This window comes from Glycine soja, chromosome 8 (genome assembly GCF_004193775.1).
Source record: "Glycine soja cultivar W05 chromosome 8, ASM419377v2, whole genome shotgun sequence".
Lineage (NCBI taxonomy): Eukaryota > Viridiplantae > Streptophyta > Magnoliopsida > Fabales > Fabaceae > Glycine > Glycine soja.
In genome coordinates, this window is record NC_041009.1 from 12,464,490 (window position 1) to 12,483,991 (window position 19,502).

The following is a 19,502-nucleotide window of genomic DNA, read 5'->3' on the forward strand; positions in this document are numbered from 1 at the left end:
AAATTGGTAAATATTCTCAATTGTGATGCTAATACTGAAGAGTCTAAATTATATTCTTAGATAATTACGCAATTGGACATAATCGTTCAAAAATTACTTGAGTTTGATAAATTTTGATGACATATTAATTATACCTTTTTAGATGAATTTTGACTTAGTTAGGTCTAGTGGAGGATTAAGACTTAAAAAAAACAAACAGAAATCCTCTCATATATAAAGCTACGCTGTGCAACACAGCCGTAGACACAAGGCATGATCAACCACGATGACGCAACAAGAATCAACCATGTCACTAATATTCTTACAACTACTTTTACTCTTGTCATGCCTAACACTGAACAATAGTATTGCAGAATCAACCACCATCATCAATGTGTGGCCCAAACCAAGGAACCTTACATGGTCCCCACCATACCAAACCACCCTCCTCTCCTCCACATTCACCATCACCACCACCACCAACCACCACAACAAGCATCTCTCCATCGCCATCCGCCGCTACCAGAACCTCATCAAATCCGAGCACCACCACCCACTTGTCCCACAAGCAGTCAACATCTCCAACAAATACCTCCCACCACTGCAGACTCTCAAGGTCACAGTGGTGGACACTGCTGCAGAACTCGTCCACGCCGTGGACGAGTCCTACACTCTCTCCATCCTCCCTTCCTCATGTGCTACCCTCACTGCAAAGACTGTATGGGGTGCCATGCGAGGCTTGGAAACATTCTCCCAGCTCGCATGGGGCCACCCCACGCAGGTTCCAGTGGGCGTGCACGTGTGTGACTCCCCACTCTATGCCCACCGCGGTGTCATGGTGGACACCGCGAGGAACTATTATCCCGTGAAGGACTTGATGAGGACAGTGAAAGCCTTGAGCATGAACAAGCTCAACGTGCTTCACTTGCACCTCACGGATGCAGAATCTTTCCCTTTGGTGCTTCCTTCGGAACCTGCCTTGGCTGAAAAGGGGGCTTATGCCCCTCACATGGTCTACTCACCCAAGGATGTCAAAAAACTTGTAGAATTTGGTCTTGATCATGGGGTTCGGATAATACCTGAGATTGACACACCTGGTTAGTTCAATTTCTTTTACTTTTGGAGTTTTTTTTTTTTTTTTGTGGCTTTCTCCTTATTATGGCAGAAGTTTAATTAGAAAATTTTCTAACTTGAACAATATTGCTGATCGATTAATTGCCTGATTTCCTCTGTGTATGTTTGTCATTTCAAGGAATCAAACAAGGTGGTCTGTAAATAACAGTAATTGGACTAACATGGTGTGCTATGATTGTCAAATTAAGCACTTGAAGTGTACTTAGGGGTTCAATTTCTATGTCCGTGTATATGGAAGATCATATGTAGGAAGAGGTTAATCCCTTAAATAAATTTCTGTACCTTGAGATATTTGTCTCTGGCTCTCTGGGTAGGGATATTCTTGGTAAACTGAGAAGAATAACAGTAATTAATTGACTAATTAATCAACTTTAATTTTCTTGCTGCACCTATATATTCTTGAGACTGCCAAATTTTAACATTGGAAATGTCATATTCAAATCTTCTTGTGTCTATCTCTGCACCAATTCAATGTCTAATTATTTTTCTAGAAGCAGAGAGATAAACATTAAACATAAGCTTTGAACATGAGAAGATTCATTTCACTTGTTTCATTTTCGTTAATTTACTGACTTCTTTTTCATCAAAACCATGCTTCCACTATGTCCGGGCTTACTTTTTGACCTTGTGGTGTTTGTGTTATGTGTTTGTCAAAAGTACATGCAAAGTTACTTAGTATTTATTTTCCTTGAGAGAGTGTCAGACAACTAATAGTTGAGACTTGAGAGACATACACTTAAACCATATAATGATATATCATCAATGTATTACCTCAACTTTACCGGATTTTGATGATACCAAAAATTTATGCATCTCATTCCAGGTCATACACTTCCTTTGTAACCCAAAAAAACAAGTTTAAAAGTTTAGAAGCTCAAGCTCTTCTTCATTCTGCGCCACAATGCAACTTTGGTTACTAATATGTCTGAACTGTTATCATAAATTAGATCTCTAGTACAAAAAACAATGGAATCCTACCATTGTGCCGAACGAAATGAACCAAATTTCTGAGTTTATGTCTGAATGGGGATCGAACTTAGAAGACGCCTATTACTGGTGTGATCTTTAGTTTCATTGTTGATAAGGCAGGAACTATGAAACTGTTTGTGAGTTCTCGTAGTTAATCTTTTTTTATTTCTTCCCCTTCTATATCAAAATAAAGAAGACTTCAAATTTCCTTTTACTATTTTTTTTCAAAATAACATAATCCAGCATTACAATGTGATGCTTTTATGAATAGTCATTAAAATAAAGTGTTTATTGGCAAAGTATAAAGGAACTCAGGCAACAGCTAACCACAAGAATGTTAATTTTCTGGTAAGTGATTGGTGATTAAATCAAAGTCTACATTGGCAGAGCATAAAGGATCTTGAACTGCATCTTACCATTAGAATGCCAAATTCTTTGAAGTTACCACCTCACACATAAACAGAAAACTGAATATTGTAACCGTAAGGCTGGTTAACAAGTTAACTGGTCTACATTGTTTCTGCAGTGATACTATATTTTGATTGAAAACCATACTTTTCTTTTCCTCTATCACATAATTTAGCTTAACAAGATAGTAGTTCTGAGAAGACTTAAATATGTTTTTCATATATTTTAATATACTCTTTTTTCAGTTTACTACCTAAAAAACTACTTTTTTATTTTTTTTATTTTACTACTTTATATTTCCTAACTTTTGTTTTTGGTACCTGTTGTTAGTCCCAATCCATTAAGTGATGGCATGACAAGTTAACTAAGTGTTACATCATCGGTTAAGTGATGATGCGACAGGCTAACCAAGTATCACGTCATCACTTAACAGACTTAGACTAACGGCAAGTGCCAAAAGTAAAACTTTGAAAATGTCTGAGAATTATGCTAATCACTGATTGACATGAACTACATATCTGCAGGACACACAGCATCTTGGGCATTAGCCCACCCTGACATTGTAACATGTGCCAACATGTTCTGGTGGCCAGCCGGAAGGGATTGGCCACATAGGTTTGCTTCACAACCAGGAACAGGACATTTGAACCCCTTAAACCCCAAGACTTACCAAGTCCTAAAGAATGTCATACACGACATAACCACATTGTTCCCAGAACCATTTTTCCACTCTGGTACTGATGAAATAGTACCAGGCTGCTGGAAAACTGACCCTGCAATTCAGAAATACCTATCAAATGGTGGAACCCTCAACCAACTTCTCGAGAAGTATATCAACAACACCCTCCCTTTCATTGTGTCCCTCAACCACACCGTTGTCTTCTGGGAAGATGTTTTACTGGACGACATAGTCCATGTGCCATCTGCAATCCTTCCCAAGGAGCATGTGATTCTGCAGACATGGCACAATGGACATAACCACACTAAGAAGATAGTTTCTGCCGGATACCGAACCATCGTGTCATCGGCGGAATTCTATTATCTGGATTGTGGACATGGCTCCTATGTTGGCAACAACAGTGCATATGACAATCAAGATGGTGACATGGGCAATGGCGGCTCTTGGTGTGCACCTTTCAAGACATGGCAGACCATATACAACTATGACATAGCATATGGGTTGAGTGAGGGGGAAGCAAAGTTGGTTTTGGGAGGAGAGGTGGCACTTTGGTCAGAACAATCTGATCCAACTGTTTTGGATGCAAGAATTTGGCCAAGAGCTTCTGCACTGGCTGAGTCAATGTGGTCAGGAAATAGAGATGAAAAGGGTGTGAAGAGATATGCAGAGGCCACAGATAGATTGAATGAATGGAGAAGCAGAATGGTAAGCAGAGGAATAGGTGCCGAGCCCATTCAGCCATTTTATTGTGTTAAGAATCCTGGCATGTGTAACACAGTGCATCCAGTCTAGTTGCATTCTTCCTTTGTCACAATAAAAAATAAGGTTGAATTAAAAGTTTAGTAACCAAAATAAGGTTAAGTTTTTTTTTTTAAAAAAAAAAACTAATATCGTCTTTTGTTTTAATTTCTACATGAAAAAAAGTCTAAATTTTGGTTCTTACATGAAATAGCCTTACTATTATTTGTTAAAGTTACAATTGTATTAGCTTTAGTCCCTATCTTTAATAGATATTACATTTCATTTTGATCCTTACATGAAAAAATTACTGTAGTTAACATGTTTTATAGTAAAAATTATTCTAACATCACTGCAATATAGACAATCGGGGGAGAATCATTTGAAAGAGAAAAAAAATACTACTTATAAACTAAACTATATAAAAATCATGCGATGTTAAATGTACAAACCAAAATTTTAAATTAACCTAAAAACAAAAGGAGGAGCTACTCAAGCAAGCCTTCTCTAAAAACAAAAATATATGGCTGAAATTAATTTAGATACACATTTGAATTATATTCAATGATTTAAAATTAATTCTATCAAAATCAATTCTATCTACGTCTAACTGGATCTCTATGCACATTGCAAATGACGGGAAAGCATGACAACTTAAGTAATTTTGTTTGCAATTGGACAGTCTATTCATGGACAACACCTAACCAAGAGTTGACATGATTTCTCTATTATTGGGAAGGGATTGGATTCGAATTTGGATCAAGGTTTGTCCATGTAATATGATTCTGATCTGAGTTGAAAAGCCATAATTTGAATAGGATGTTTTTTTTCTGCACTTCTAGAATTGCAGCAATATGGGAATTGCAGGAAGCAATTCGAGGAGTGCAGGAAGCAATTGCCATTTGAATGAGAATAAAGTTTGGAGGTTGGCCCATCTCAAAGCAACTTCTTCCTATTCATTGGGGGAGTACCACTTCTTGTTCAAGTTTTTATGCTTTCCACTTTCATGGTTGCTCATGAATACAAAATGGAGAATAACTACCCAAGTATAAATAGCATTTAGACAGCAGAAAAAATCTAGAGCTTCAAATATGAAGCTTGTTTACTGGGAGTTATAAGAAAAACAAAAATGGTATCCTCGTTGTTAAAAGTGATATGCTATGAATAACTCAATATACACACAGCCTTATTTATAGATGCATTATACAGATTTCTGTATTCCTTCCAAAAGCAACAGCTATACAGCAACCATTGGACTAAAATGCGAGAAAAGTTACACCAGCCAGAAACCAATTGCAACATATTGCCCCAAGATTTTGTCATTTTGTAAACAGTACATTATATTATATGTTTCTCATACCTCAAAAAAGGTGTGTAATTTCTCTGAAAATTCTAGAGCTCAGCAATGTAAGCATAAGCATAGAAGTAACTTTTACAATTCACTCTCCACTGAAACTGAAAGAAAAACAACATTGTCAAATAGTATTTATGTATGGCCAACTCGCTAACTAGTTAAGAAAAATCCTTGGACGATCAGTGTCTTCTGTATTTAGTTCATTATTTCATTAGAGCAGAATGCCTGTACGGTAACCTCCTCTTCTATGTCCCTCTCCATCATCTATAAAAAAAGGACCAATAAACATTTGTCAATTACTGCTAAAGTAGAATAAATTTAAGTTTATAAGAGGACATCATAAAAAGTAGAATGTCTGTACGGTAACCTCCTCTCTCTTTTTGACATCATAAACTAGAAGAAAAGAAAACACTCCAAAACTATAAATCATTAAAAGTTATAAGATGTTAACTAGCAATACTTCAAACACATACTTTATCTATCTTAATGACTAAAGAATTAGGGTTTCATATTGAAAAGTCGCCTTAATTGCAGTCTGGCCCATCTTAATTGTGGCCTCTTTGGGTTACCTTCATTGCAGCCTCTGGCTTCATTATGCAGAGTGTGTCTAGTCCCACACCGACTATAGATAAGGCCAATGTAATATTTTATAAAGCTTGGACAATCCTCACCTTACAAGCTGATTTTGTGAAGTTGAGTAAGGCCCTAAACTCCAATTCTAACAAGATTTCAGAGCCTTCAATTCATTGTTGGCGCACCTGCATTACCACTCCGAACCCATAGCCCTACTACATGTGAGGGTGTGTTGGAAAGTTGCCTTAATTGTTTGTGATCACCCTGACCTGCCTTAGTTTTGGCCTCTTTGGCTGCCTCCATTGCAGCCTCATACCTTGACTGTAGATAAGACTTTGGCAATCCTCACATTACAAACCAATTTTGAGAGGTTCAATTAAGTCTTAAGCTCAAATTCTAAGATTACAAAAGACCACTGGAATCCCCGAGAAAAATTTGCATACCAAATTCTTCATGTTATAAAAGGAACAAGAAAGACAATGACAAGAACCATGTTACTACAAAAAAGATGAAGCGACAGGGGATGGGATGGGATGTCCTTGAGAAGCACCTTGTTCCCCTTATCTCATAATTGAAAAAATCAGACAACTTATTTTAATATCTTCATTTTAACCTAAAACATTAAAGCATAAGCTTCAAAATATGTTGAAATTCCTTGCAAATGCCAAATTTTGATCTACCTTCATCAAGCATCACCTTAAATAACAAATATCAAGAGCATGAGCAACAATAAAAGTATAATGTTTTAATAGAGTTCAATGTTAGTCGCAATGACAAATTTTTCTGTTAAGAAATTCTAGGTCTTTGCTGTAGAAAAATGAGATAATCCTAGTACACAAATCTGGCATGTTGAGAATGATTCCTTGCCTTCTCTAGTAAGCATTGGTTAGAGTCCAATAAATGTAAATTATTTTAAGTGAATGTGCTTCTTAAATTAGTCATTTTGATCAATGAACAGGCAATTCAACAGAAACACTTTGAGGGACATTTCATTCAATCACTATGGATTACATATTGCCTGGAATTTTAGCCAATGTGGTTGGATCCCACATCAACTAGAGATATGGCCTAAGTAATGCTTATAAATAAGGCTTGGGCAGTATTCACCTTACAAGCCAGTTTTGTGGAATTGAGTTATGCCTTAAGCACAAATTCTAAGATAGTTCAAGTTTTATGGCCTCTTAACCTTTAAGAACTTCTAGCCATCTTTCAAGATACAAGAATGCATCCAACAAAAACAACAATGAAAAAACTTCAGACAATTCAAGTTGCCCATCAGCATATTTTTCTTGTTTTGATCACAAACATTAAATCAATATCACCCTTCATCAATTTATGCTCATATATAGTTAACCCACCATATAAATTAGGGACTACTAAGGTCATATACACCACTTTGCTAAAACATACAAAATGAAAACATATAGATAAATCATAAAAGGGTCAAAGCTAAGAATCTGTGAACCAAAACCATTGACCAGCATGGCTAATGCATCCTTGTAATCAAGGATAGGCATACTTCCAAGAATCTCCTAATGAGCTTCGTCACTATTTTTTTCCCATAGCACTTCAGCGTAACGATTTCTAATTTCTAATACACATTTATTTATATCAATCAGTTGCTCTAGAAATATGTGAAACTGCAGGAATCAGTGAATCACAGTACTTTTTTGGCATTGGGGGTGGTTGCCAATTGTCCAATATGATTTTGCTCTGTATGTGAGGTCTCTCCAATGGCCAAAGGACATCCTTAGTCAGACCATGCCTGGGGCCTCCAGGGTTCCAACATTGGAAAACCCCAAGCTCACAGAAGCAGATCCCCAACAAATGAGTCCCTCATCTCTAACCTTGTAACACTTTGCCAGACACAATCTGCTTCAGCATCAGAATGCTGGTGGAATGTTCATAGAATGAGCCATTTATTTAGTTTGGCCACCAAGATGTCACTTGCATCCTTCATCTCAATGTGTGGTCTGGTTTCAACCAAGAGCTTTGCCCATGCTAGACAACACTGAGGACGAATCTCAGCTACCAATTGAAGCAATAATAAATTCAATGGCAATGACTTGATGCTGTATAGGTACACCACATCTCACATGGTCTATACCTCAGATGCCATCATATTTTTATCTCCATTGCATGCCAATTCTCATCTTGCATTATTCTTTGGGTAAAATTTCACCTTGTATTTGACATTGTGCAGGAATCAAGAAAATGTTGGAGTATGAAATTGGAGCCTGAAGGAGGTTGGCTGTTGGTTTTATATGCATGTTATGCCATGCTTCGTATTGGCTTCTTTACTCGAAAATTTGCATCTATGTTATGCTAGAACTAATTTGAAAATTTGCAACTTCTCTATTTCCAACATTCCTGTCAATTTAAGCTGTAGGATGTTCTGAAGTTGTATGTAATAGTGGGATGGAACTTGATTTTAATAATGATTGGTGCTTTTATATGACAGTGTCTTAGCCAAGATAGAAGATGATAATGCTTTAAATGCATTGCATTAATAACAAACAGATTCAAAGAGTATTCTGAGATAATTATTTGAGAGCAATGAAGTTGTTATTCAAGCCAACTGAAAAAGGATTACAAAAGGTATTTATACTATGGACTATACTAGACCCAAACTATCTAACAGACTCTTAACTAACTATCAGTTAGTTAGAGATTATAGCTGGCAAAAAGTCCTACAAGACTACTGCTGTACACAGAAACAGTACAGTATAGAATAAAACTACTTTAATAATAATGTATATGGCTGTTATATGGTTATACTATAAAGAGTTAGCCTCACTTGTTGTGGTGAGATCAATGCATAGAAATATGGAGTAACAAGTTACATCAAACTTTTAAGTCTAAATATCTTTTCTATTTCAGGCAACGATGAGAACTGAGTAAGCTACAATTTTCCCTTTCGTTCATAAAATAAATTACTTTTTCTCCTTGACTACTTACAACAGGCAAACTGCCTCTACCATCTAGATTTAGGGATAATAAGTGGACAAATTTTATCCCTTAAAACTAGTTCAGGGGTTACTTGACCAGAATTTTGGTATAGTTTTAAGTAACTGAAGACGACCCTTGATTAAACATGAACTTGTAATTGACATGTTATCCGTACGATGAAGGGAAAAAAGAGGAGTTTCCCAAAAGATCTTAAGGTCAATTTTACAAGTTCAGATCAAGAACAAGAAAGCAATAAAAATAAAATTCATTGCTCAAGATTATGTATTGAAAAAAAAAATACAGGGTAACAAAACAAGAATACATTGATTCACCTATTTGTTCACATTTAAAAAATAATAATAAAACATGAATTTTGACATGAATGGTTCTCAAATTCAACTGCAGCCATTACCTTACAATCTTAACTTTCCAAAACAGAAGCACAGTAGGGCAACAAGCACAAGGATAAAAATTGAAAATCATTCACAAAGTGTCAGGGTCACTCACTCAAGCTTAGCTGCATTCTTGGAGTTAGCATATTCTAAAGCTTTGAAAACTGAAGCATATTTATGGTGACGAATAATCATGACGAGGATAAATATGTTGGCTGCTAGAAACAGTAAGCCTGCCGCCCAAAGCTGTAAGAAGACATTTTTACCCTTGAACTCAAGCAGGTAGCCCCACATCAACCAATGGGTCTGAGCCCCAATCCACACAAGAATGCAAGATAATCCATCCCATCTAAGTTTCATTTTACTCCAAGGAAGTATTAGAGGCAACAAACAAAAGAACCAAACGAAATACTGTGCTGTAATCACCTGCATAATATACAGAAATCAGATCTGCTATAAGGAAACATCTTTGATTTAAAGGGGCCATAACCAAAAAGACCTCCAATACAGATATGACTATGCTTGAAATAAACAGTCTGATCTACTGAAGTCTAGATAAGGACTTCAATTAAAATGTAAATGAGTAGCACTATCCAAAATTTAAGCATTTTTTTATTACTTGACAAACCTTATTGAATGCCACAAAGGCCACAGTCTGCACAAATAGGCAAAATGTCAAATCTTGTGCAAAGCAGAAGATAAGAACCAGCTGAACAAAAAATTGGGGCAAAAAGGAGATAAGCTTTTCCACGACTGAAGTATCCTGCCCATAATGGAGATATATGTGATAGAAATAGATGGAGAAGTTATGCCTTGGATCTGTTCGAGTAAGATGGTACAACAGCGCCTCGTGTAGGAATTCCCACTCATATAAACAGAAGAAAAGACCAGTACAAAAGAGGAAAACCAATCCAGAGACCAGTCCAAATATCAGTCTGTTCCTTGTGAATATGTTTTTAAATAGATTGTGTAAAGTATGCTGGCCACAACCATCTTTGGGTCTCTCTCCCTGAACAGCACTCCAGTTCCTTAGGACAGGTTTCTGATTAGATGGGAAGAAGTTCGGATCAAGAACCAGGATTATAGGAATAGAGTAAATTATAGGATAAATCCTGAAATGGACAACAAGTCCATACCAAAATGCTGACTGTAACACATTACCTGCAAACCAGAGGGAAGAAGGAAATGGAAAAAAGGCATACCATCAAGGCACCATGAGATATGCAAATATCTAATTCTTTATACCTTTTAAGAAAAAGGCTTTCTTTGGTGTATTAACCAACAATGACAGACCCAGAAATTTTATGCTATAGGGGCAAAGTACACACATATATAAATATGTAGCATTAAAATATAACATATTACTATTGTAAGTTTAATATACACCATAAAATCACACACACACACGCATAAAAAAAATATAACTTAGGTCAACTTGAGAAAGTTAATGTTAATCCTGGCCATGTAAGCATGCATGAATGGTGAAGATTATTTTAGTTCAATCTAACTTTAACCATCTATTTTATTTACAGCTAAGATTTTCTCTTTTCACACTCTCATCTCTCACCTGATACATGTGCTATATATACATCATATTAAGTGGCCAACCTAGGGGGCTATTAACTATTAAGAACAAAAAAATTATAGTGGGGGGCTGGGGGCAATATATGTAAGACTCAATAAAATTCTCAAATTAATTATAATAATAAAATAAAAATAAAAACTGAAAACCAGATAAAAGGCATTCTTCTTTAGTCTCTATCTATCCCCCCATATACAACACAAGGTTTCTCCAGTACCCACCCTTTTTTCTGAGACAATGCCCCTTAACAATTAAGGATTAATCGTCTATGTGTCCCACTTACTTGAAAGCTAAAAAAAAAGGCAATTTTTTTTGTATGTAATTAAATAAGATACATTGCTAAAAGTTAGCCACTATTTGGTAAGGGTACGTACCAGTACCCTCATAAAACAGAGGGTACCAAAGAATCTCTTAAATTATAGTATTATACCTTAGTGTTTGAGTTTTTAGAATGCTTGGTAGGAAATAAAAATATTGAGAGCGAAAATTAAAAGGAAAAGATTTTACTTTTCAGTGATCAGTGTTTAGAAAAATGTGAAAAAAATGGGAAGATAGAAAACTATTTTGGTTAAATTCTCTCTAGTACACTGCAATAGAGATTGTAAAATTTCTTCCCGAAAGTGCTTTCGACTTTATCTAGCAGAGAAGACCACCAATTAAACATCTATACTATTACACTTGTTAGGACTTAAGGAGGATTACAGATTAAAAGATGGCAAACTAAACATTACTATTACAAGTTTACAACACCATCAATTTAAGTCAATACAGAAGCAGAACCATACCTTTCATAAGACAAATAATAATCCACAATACCACAGCACAAACAATAGGTTCACAGTTCCCACGTGTCCCAATGGTGAAGGTAAATGGATTAAAGAGCCAAGTCATGACAGAATAGTTGCACAAATTTTCAGGAACCTTCCGTAGCTTTAAAATATAATAGATGAAATATCCCACAAGTAGATCTGCATTTTAGATAGCATGTGCTTAGATGTAGTGAGTAGAAAATATTCATCATATTCATTATCTAACAACAAATTGATTTGAAATAATGCAAGGGACAAAATAGTTACTTAAATTCACAAATGATGGAAATTTCTCAATATCCCAAGTCTAACGGTTAGAATATTTTTGCCTTTTGTAACATCAATTGGAGTATGAAACAATTTTTTTCCCTTTTCCATTACTTTGGCTTTGATAGAAAATACTTCTTTCTCCTTAACTACATATGGTCACATTGGATGCAACCAAAACTATTTAACTCAAGTGGGGAGCAAATTATCTCCACTAAAGTCGGGAGTGCCTTTAGAGAGAAAAATGCAAAATATGACTGTAGATTGGAAAACCAATGGACTGAGAGTGTGATAACATTCATACACATATAAAAAATCATGAAGTTGTTAAAATTCACTTTGTTGATTTTCCAATAAACAATTTACCACTATGCACGTTTTGTCCCTAAAGTGCAACCCTCATTCTAGAGGAGCCAAATTTGTATATCTAAAATATGCATAATTACTGCCATATATAATCCATCAATCTAGCCTTATACATACAATTATATAAGATAAAATCATAGATTAAAATATGCTTTTATGACAAGCAATTCAAATTGCTTCAACTTGGTTGATTGTACACTAGTGTTTGCAGAAACTACATCTGAAAACTTGACCATACCTGAAGCCGAGAAAAGAAACTTTCCCCAGGAGCGATGGATGAACGAATTTGGAATGAGAAGAAAGGCAAGCAAAGGGGAATAGCGATAAGTGGTTCTCTTATAAGGGGAATCGCCCACAGCCATTAAAGCAGCAGCATCAGAAAAGACAAGGTAGTCAACATCAGTGTATCTAACCTCCATATGAGCATCTTGCCACTCTCCATACACAATCAAAATAACACGGAAAATGGCAGAGAATAAAAGCAGTGAATGAATATCTAAGGATGCCATTGCTGAAAGGTAACAACAAAACAAACATCAGAAAAACTAACTACTCAGCTTCAGGACCACAATTTAATTACCTCAATAAAGCAGAACTTGCACGTATGCTTTAACTCTGCATTTAAAGTTCCTCTTTCTATTAAAAACTAAAATATTTCACCATAATCTACTCAACTATTGTGTTATAAATTAAAATACACAACTTGAAGAGTGGGGCTCTCAGTCCTCTCAACTAGACATTCTCAATATCCTCTCTTCTCTCATTTGGATGTGCATTTCACACACTACCTTGGCAACTAACTAAAATTCCTCTCTTGATCATCTTAAACTAACTTCCTTTTTCTTAAGGTTAAAAAACAGTTGTGGACTGTGATTTAGGCCGCAACATCAAGGTTTCTTAACTGTCGGCGACCACAACACAACCACAATTGGGACTGCATAGGCCACATTTGTCCGCGATTTGCCGTGATATCAACAAACAGGAAACCAAAATGCGACTGGGACTGATATTTAAAACCTAGGTGTATACTTAGTTTTCTTAACTAAGTATCCCTAAATTGAATTTGATTAGTTTTTTTCCAAAAAGAAATTGCCAATAGTTAAAAGCAACATTGCGATGCATTGACTAAAATATTAATAAAATCAAACAAGAACATGAAATCAAAGCTGAAATTAGCATCTAAGGAGTAACCCAGGAAATGGTGAGCGCATATATAAGATTTGAATAAAACTGAACAGAACAGAAGAAACATTCAGTCACTACTCATGCAAAACAGAAGAAAACCATATTCTTATTACACGTCTCTTAGATCTAGAAGCCATAAGTAAAAGAGAAACACAAAATTTTTACCGTCTTTGGAAACAGAGTCAATAATAGCTGCAGTGAGAATGATGAGCAAAACTTGAGATGACGAGGAAGCACACTGTGGATTCAGGTCGGTTCGGTTCGGTTCAATAAAAAGCTTGACCCGGAAACCCAACCGAAAACGCTTCTAGAGTTTTTTACGAATTTCCGAATTGTGAAAGCCGAATAATAAACCTGCCCAATTAAAAAGAGAAATATGTGATCCATTAACTATAAAATTTTAGGGGTGATTGGTTTGATTATTTTTAATCAAAATACAAAATAGTAATAAAAATATGTTTTGTTGAACTTTGAAAATATTTTGAGTTTTTTTAAATAAATTAAAAATTAATAAAATTTTGTTTTTATTTGAAATTAAAAATTTTGTTTTATATAAAATAAAAATTCAATGAAATGTAATTTTAAATAAATTTAAAAATATATTTTATTTTGAAAGTAAAAAATAATAAATCAAATTAAACATATTTTTAAAATTTTAATCTTTTTAAAATAAAAATAATTTTAAAAAATAAAAATATAAATTAAACACATCTTTAACTTTTCAAAACTATTTTTTCTTCCAAACTTACCCTTCTCGCTGGCCTTCTCTTTTCCTTCAAAAAACTCCACTATCATCCCAATTTCTTCCTACTTATCTTCTTCACCACGTTCGGCCTTTCTTTTTTCACCTCCTTCCCAATCCAATCCAATCCGAGGCAGTGTTCTCTCTACCAGCATGCGGTTTTTCCAGAGCGTGAGGTGAGGGAGTCGTGGAGGTTACCGTTGTGCATGAGATGATAGACGAGGAGGAAACGGCGTCGTTTGGGGTCGAACCTAAAGGGAGGCCGAGTCCATGAGCTTGACGGCGACGGGATCGCCGGCCGTCGTGGCGCGGCGGCGGAGGGGGTCGTTCGTTCACGCTTGCGGAGTAGTGTGCGCGTGTCGAAAAACGAGAAGAGAGTGGGCAACTGGTTGTAAAGAGAGGGGTAAGTTTGGAAAACATAATAAATTTTGAAGTGTTGATACGTGTCAAATTTTAACTGAGTAGGAGGATATGTCTAATTTTTTATTCATGTTCTTTTGGTTCCCAAGAGTTTGTTTAAACTTAAAGGAAACACTTTTAAATTTAGCTTTAGTATTTCTAATTTTTTATTTATGTTCTTTTATATTGTTCTTGGTAGTGTCTCACATTTGACCTGTTACAGGTTTGATCCCCCACTTATCTTCTTGGAATGAGATAAATGTAAATATATATGTAAACACTCTCTTTGAGAACAAAACGTTTTTCTTGACTGGACCGTCATCCCTCCCCTAAATTTTTTTACAAAAAAAATAACAAATATATAAAACAACTATTGACAAATTTGAAAAATTAAAAGGTCATTTTTTTAAGAAAATAAAACAGAAAAAAGTGCATAAGTAAAAAAAGAAAAAGAGAAATATAAATCCCTAAAAAGTTATGGCAGGTAGAAATGACCTGGCCTCGAGGCCCAAATGTAAATGCTGAAAGGGCATTAACGTCATTTCTCAATGTTAGGGTTTTGTCTTTGTCTCTCGCTCGCCCATTTTTGCATAATAGTAGAGAACCTTCAGAAACCCTAATTTCTCAAACATTCAGAGGGCACCCGGCAACACCAAAACCACCACCGCCTCTCCTACCTCCCGGAGCCATGGCCGCCACCGACTCCTCCGCTGCTTCGTCACGCCAGCTTTCGCAGAGGGAGACGGACATCCAGATGATGCTCGCCGCCGACGTTCACCTCGGCACCAAAAACTGCGACTTTCAGATGGAACGCTACGTCTTCAAGCGCCGCACCGATGGTCTCTGCTCCATTCTCAATTTTTCCTTTTTATTGATTTTATTTTTGAAAGAATGATTTCCTTTGCATTGTTCATAGTGTTTTATTTTTTACAATGGAATAATATGTGTGTGTAATGTAACTAAGTTTTACTCTGATACACCAACACTATGTTCTAGTTAAATTATTCTAAATATATAATTACTCAAATGTAGAATTCTGGATACCTCAGAAGCGCTGTCATAGTGGCCATGGGCTTGTTGTAATATCTATGTGTGTTTTACGAGTGGTCTAAATTTTGAAAACTTTTCGAGAGATCAGATATCTCAGCTTTTTGATAATTGTACGAATTTTCAATATTCAATTCTGAAGAAATATGTTTTCTTTTCCGTGTATGATCAGTTGTTTCTCAGTTTTTTTTTTGGTAATTGGATGTGAACTTTGCATGACCATGATAAAGGTGTTAGGTGCTATTAAGAAGTGATTCAAAGGGTTCGTTTAACTACTGATTAGAATTTCTATAATGGTAGTCTTTGGGTTTTTTTTTTTGTACCGCTGTTATGAAGATTTCCTCTTGCTACTGAAATAGAGACATTTTGGAGTTTTTGTTGAATTTTTGTGGTTTATGTTTTTTTCAGGTATTTACATAATTAACCTTGGAAAGACATGGGAGAAGCTTCAGCTTGCTGCTAGGATTATAGTCGCCATTGAGAACCCACAGGATATCATCGTTCAGTCCGCCAGGCCTTATGGCCAGAGGGCAGTTCTAAAGTTTGCTCAATACACTGGAGCTCATGCAATTGCAGGAAGGCACACTCCCGGAACATTCACTAATCAGATGCAGCAATCCTACAATGAGCCTCGTCTTCTGATTCTAACTGATCCAAGAACAGATCATCAGGTTATTACCCCTTTAGAAGTTATAACCAGAGAGTATTAAAGGTGTTTTCAGGAGTTATATTGTTCAACTTTTAACCGTCAAGGATGTTTGTTGAGGGTTGGTTTGAAATTTCTGACAGTAACTGATCTTGTTTTTTTGTGCCTGTCCTGCCATGATTTGCCTTATGTTATTGATTTTTGTGCAGCCTATCAAGGAAGGTGCTCTTGGAAATATTCCAACTATTGCTTTTTGTGACACTGATTCTCCAATGCGGTATGTTGATGTCGGGATCCCTGCCAATAATAAGGGGAAGCATAGCATTGGTTGTCTCTTTTGGCTATTAGCAAGGATGGTACTGCAGATGCGGGGCACTATTCGTCCAGGGCACAAGTGGGATGTAATGGTAAAATACTTGTTCCTTTTCGGAATAGAATGGTGTTTTATATGTCTGTATTCCTGTAGAAAATTAGTATTATTTTGGGGAGTTTCCTGCAAGCTCTTAACATTAATAACTAAATATCTCAAATTTTTCTTATGCAGGTGGATTTATTCTTCTATAGAGAACCTGAAGAGGCCAAGCAACAAGAGGAAGATGAAGCACCACCTGCCCAAGATTATGCCATTTCAGACTTCAATGCTGCTGGCATTGGCAGCTTCCCTGCTACTGATGGCCAATGGCCTGCTGCAGTCGAACAACCCTGGACTGAAGAAGCTCCACAACCAATCTCAGCAGCTCCTACTAACTGGACACCAGAAGCAGCTGGTACGAATTATTGAATTGATTTTGGATACGTGCTTGATGATTATGTCAGATTAAGTTATATATGCATTGTTCTTATGATAATGTTTAAATGAGTTCATCTTGGTCATTTAGCCTGTTTATTGGCTTTGAATTTGAAATAAGGCAGTTTGCTGTTCAGCCTTCCTTTTATAAATTGTATGCAAAAATGTAATTGTTATCCTGACTTTGCTATGTGCCTGTCAATACCTTCATTCTTATGTTGCAACAGTTCCCTCTTCTCCCCCTAGCCAACAAAGATGAGATAAACTTTGATACATTGATAAGATGATGGGGCACATGCCTTTTTTATTAACAGTTTTTATAGTTATTTTGAAATTTATGTAATCACAATTTGTTTGACTGAAGTTCCTCTTACAGCTGCAGGAGATTGGGGTGAGGCTGTTCCAGCTCCTGCTCCAGCTCCAGTTCCACAAGCTGGTGCGCCTCCAGCTCAAGCTTTTCCTCCTGCTACTGGCTGGGACTAGCTTTTGACAAGAGATTTTATTCCATGGTGTCAAAACCATAGTTTTTCTTCCCCTCGGCTCAGAAACTTCCCATCCAAGATTTTATTTGTTAGAAAAGAAACATCATTTACTTGATATTGAATCTCAGTAAAATTTTGTTTGTTGACATATTGAAGGAAACTTCATCGTTTAAAATTTAAATGTAGTAATTTAATTGTTTCATAAATAGGTTTTTATACCGTTTGCTAGAAGTGTTGCATTCTATTCCACATGCTAATGAGTTAAGTTCTATAATAATTGCTCTTCGAAGAGTGAAAAATGGCTGGCTTAAAATTTGAGGCAGGGTATAAGCTTATAAGATTAAAATTTACATATGATATTATATTGTCAACTTTGATTTCCCTCGTTGCATTCTTTTGGATTCCTTTAGCATCCGCACTCTGTTTCTTTCTATTACATTAATTAATCGTAATATCTTCGCACACTCCTTAATGAGATGTGAGACAATCATTATTTTATTATATTGAAGAGGAATGGTTAAATTATATTGATATAATTTAAATAATTATTTTATTATTTTATAACTTAATATAGAATGTAATTTTTATTAATCAAGTTGTTGAATTTTATTTATATATGTTGTTTTTAATTTATATGAATAAGATAATAAATAATTTTGGATTGATATAAAATTTTGTATATATAATTAATGTGAAAATAACTTTCAATTTTAAGATTTTAGAAAATATTATTTAATTAAAAATTATTAAATAGTATAATAATTAATGAAAGTTATATCATTTTAATTGGATCCTATCTCATAATTCAATTTAAGTTAAAATAAAATTAATATTTAGGCATAAGCTAATTGGATTAAAAGCATAAAATTTGAGGCACAATTAGAAGTGTCTCAATGGGTATAATTTCGACAATAGGTATAAGCTAATTGAATTACAAGAATAAAATTTAAATTTGGTGTTGTATTGTCATTTTGTCAACTTTGATTTCTCTCGTCGCATTCTTTGGTACCCGCATTTTGTTTCTCTTTCTATTACCTCAGTTGTAGTATCATCTCAGAGTCCTTAATGGGATGTGAGACAATCATTTTATTATATTTATTGAAGATGATATAATTCAAATTTACATGTTTTCAAAACCTTGCAAATTGTCATTTGATAATATTGAACCAATCCCTACAAAATTCCGTGACTGAACATGAAGCATGACTAATCGAACCTACGGGGAATAAAATGTACTGATCTGATTAAATTAGTCCTAATTGCAAATCAATTACCCAAGCTAAAGGGAAGATTTTCAAGGGTTTTTTCTTAAAGGAAAAAAACAAGGAGTGGTGCGTCCTTTCAGGTCAGTTGAATTAGATAAATTAAAGGATACAAATTATAGGGTACGAAAATCAGTATGCAGTGCATTTTTCTCCCATTTCCATTCCCCTATATCCCTCCCCGTGATCTAACTCTCTCATTTGAAGAAAAAAGAGTATAATCTCACTGTTACAAGTAATCATATTATTGTTAACATTGACCATGTGAATCAATTAACAATTAAGTATGAGTCTTAAATATGTATTTACATTAAATATTTTAAAAAATAATTTTATCACATATAATAATCTTATTTATAACTTAAGTGAGATTGTTTCTTCTAGAAATACTCATGGTCTAAAAAAATATTTTTGTTAAGATGTCATGGTAGATATTGTATTTAATGATTAATACAATTCATCTTAATGTTAAGATGTTCAAAAGGAAGTTAATTATGTAAATTTTTTATGGTTAATGTTACATTTTAGTGGGATTATAAGATTGACTTAATGGTAATATTTTAGTGGAAATTTTATCATAATTTATTGAGGGTCTTATTAGTTCTAGTATGTACCAAATTGTTTTTCATGTTTCCTTTTTGGTAACGTTTATGTTTGCCGTGTTGAGAGTACTTCACAACTTGTGATTTAGCTACCAACACCTTTTATTAATATATGTTTCCTTTGCCTCCCCAAAAACAAAAAAAAGGGTAG

General features: G+C 35.1%; 3 protein-coding genes across 3 annotated transcripts; 2 read left to right on the forward strand and 1 right to left on the reverse strand.

Annotated features, from left to right (window-relative positions):
• The first annotated feature begins 221 nt into the window (after positions 1–221).
• LOC114422031 (beta-hexosaminidase 2-like) lies at positions 222–4,111 on the forward strand. Its single transcript, XM_028388204.1, has 2 exons — positions 222–1,076; positions 3,015–4,111. The coding sequence occupies exons 1-2, from the start codon at positions 266–268 to the stop codon at positions 3,959–3,961; spliced, it is 1,758 nt and encodes a 585-aa protein (XP_028244005.1). The 5' UTR covers positions 222–265; the 3' UTR covers positions 3,962–4,111.
• A 1,069-nt stretch (positions 4,112–5,180) lies between these two features.
• LOC114422032 (GPI mannosyltransferase 1) lies at positions 5,181–14,538 on the reverse strand. Its single transcript, XM_028388205.1, has 7 exons — positions 14,134–14,538; positions 13,550–13,738; positions 12,438–12,710; positions 11,543–11,725; positions 9,804–10,336; positions 9,291–9,601; positions 5,181–5,525 (listed from the first exon to the last, which is right to left on the reverse strand). Exons 3-7 carry the CDS (start codon positions 12,706–12,708, stop codon positions 5,522–5,524), a joined length of 1,302 nt encoding a protein of 433 aa, XP_028244006.1. The 5' UTR covers positions 12,709–12,710; positions 13,550–13,738; positions 14,134–14,538; the 3' UTR covers positions 5,181–5,521.
• A 462-nt stretch (positions 14,539–15,000) lies between these two features.
• LOC114422033 (40S ribosomal protein SA-like) lies at positions 15,001–17,731 on the forward strand. The gene is made up of 5 exons (XM_028388206.1): positions 15,001–15,364; positions 15,981–16,243; positions 16,428–16,625; positions 16,763–16,985; positions 17,382–17,731. The coding sequence occupies exons 1-5, from the start codon at positions 15,016–15,018 to the stop codon at positions 17,486–17,488; spliced, it is 1,140 nt and encodes a 379-aa protein (XP_028244007.1). The 5' UTR covers positions 15,001–15,015; the 3' UTR covers positions 17,489–17,731.
• The last annotated feature ends 1,771 nt before the right edge of the window (positions 17,732–19,502 follow it).

Excerpts from the sequence above, each read along its gene's own strand:
- LOC114422031 (XM_028388204.1), top strand. The coding sequence starts at position 266 with ATGACGCAACAAGAATCAACCATGTCACTAATATTCTTACAACTACTT. Across the intron at positions 1,077-3,014 it reads ACCTGAGATTGACACACCTG|GACACACAGCATCTTGGGCA; the intron begins GTTAGTTCAATT and ends ACATATCTGCAG.
- LOC114422032 (XM_028388205.1), bottom strand. The coding sequence starts at position 12,708 with ATGGCATCCTTAGATATTCATTCACTGCTTTTATTCTCTGCCATTTTC. Across the intron at positions 11,726-12,437 it reads GTTTCTTTTCTCGGCTTCAG|ATCTACTTGTGGGATATTTC; the intron begins GTATGGTCAAGT and ends TCTAAAATGCAG. Across the intron at positions 10,337-11,542 it reads TATTATTTGTCTTATGAAAG|GTAATGTGTTACAGTCAGCA; the intron begins GTATGGTTCTGC and ends TCTGGTTTGCAG.
- LOC114422033 (XM_028388206.1), top strand. The coding sequence starts at position 15,016 with ATGACCTGGCCTCGAGGCCCAAATGTAAATGCTGAAAGGGCATTAACG. Across the intron at positions 16,626-16,762 it reads GGCACAAGTGGGATGTAATG|GTGGATTTATTCTTCTATAG; the intron begins GTAAAATACTTG and ends TTTCTTATGCAG. Across the intron at positions 16,986-17,381 it reads CTGGACACCAGAAGCAGCTG|CTGCAGGAGATTGGGGTGAG; the intron begins GTACGAATTATT and ends TTCCTCTTACAG.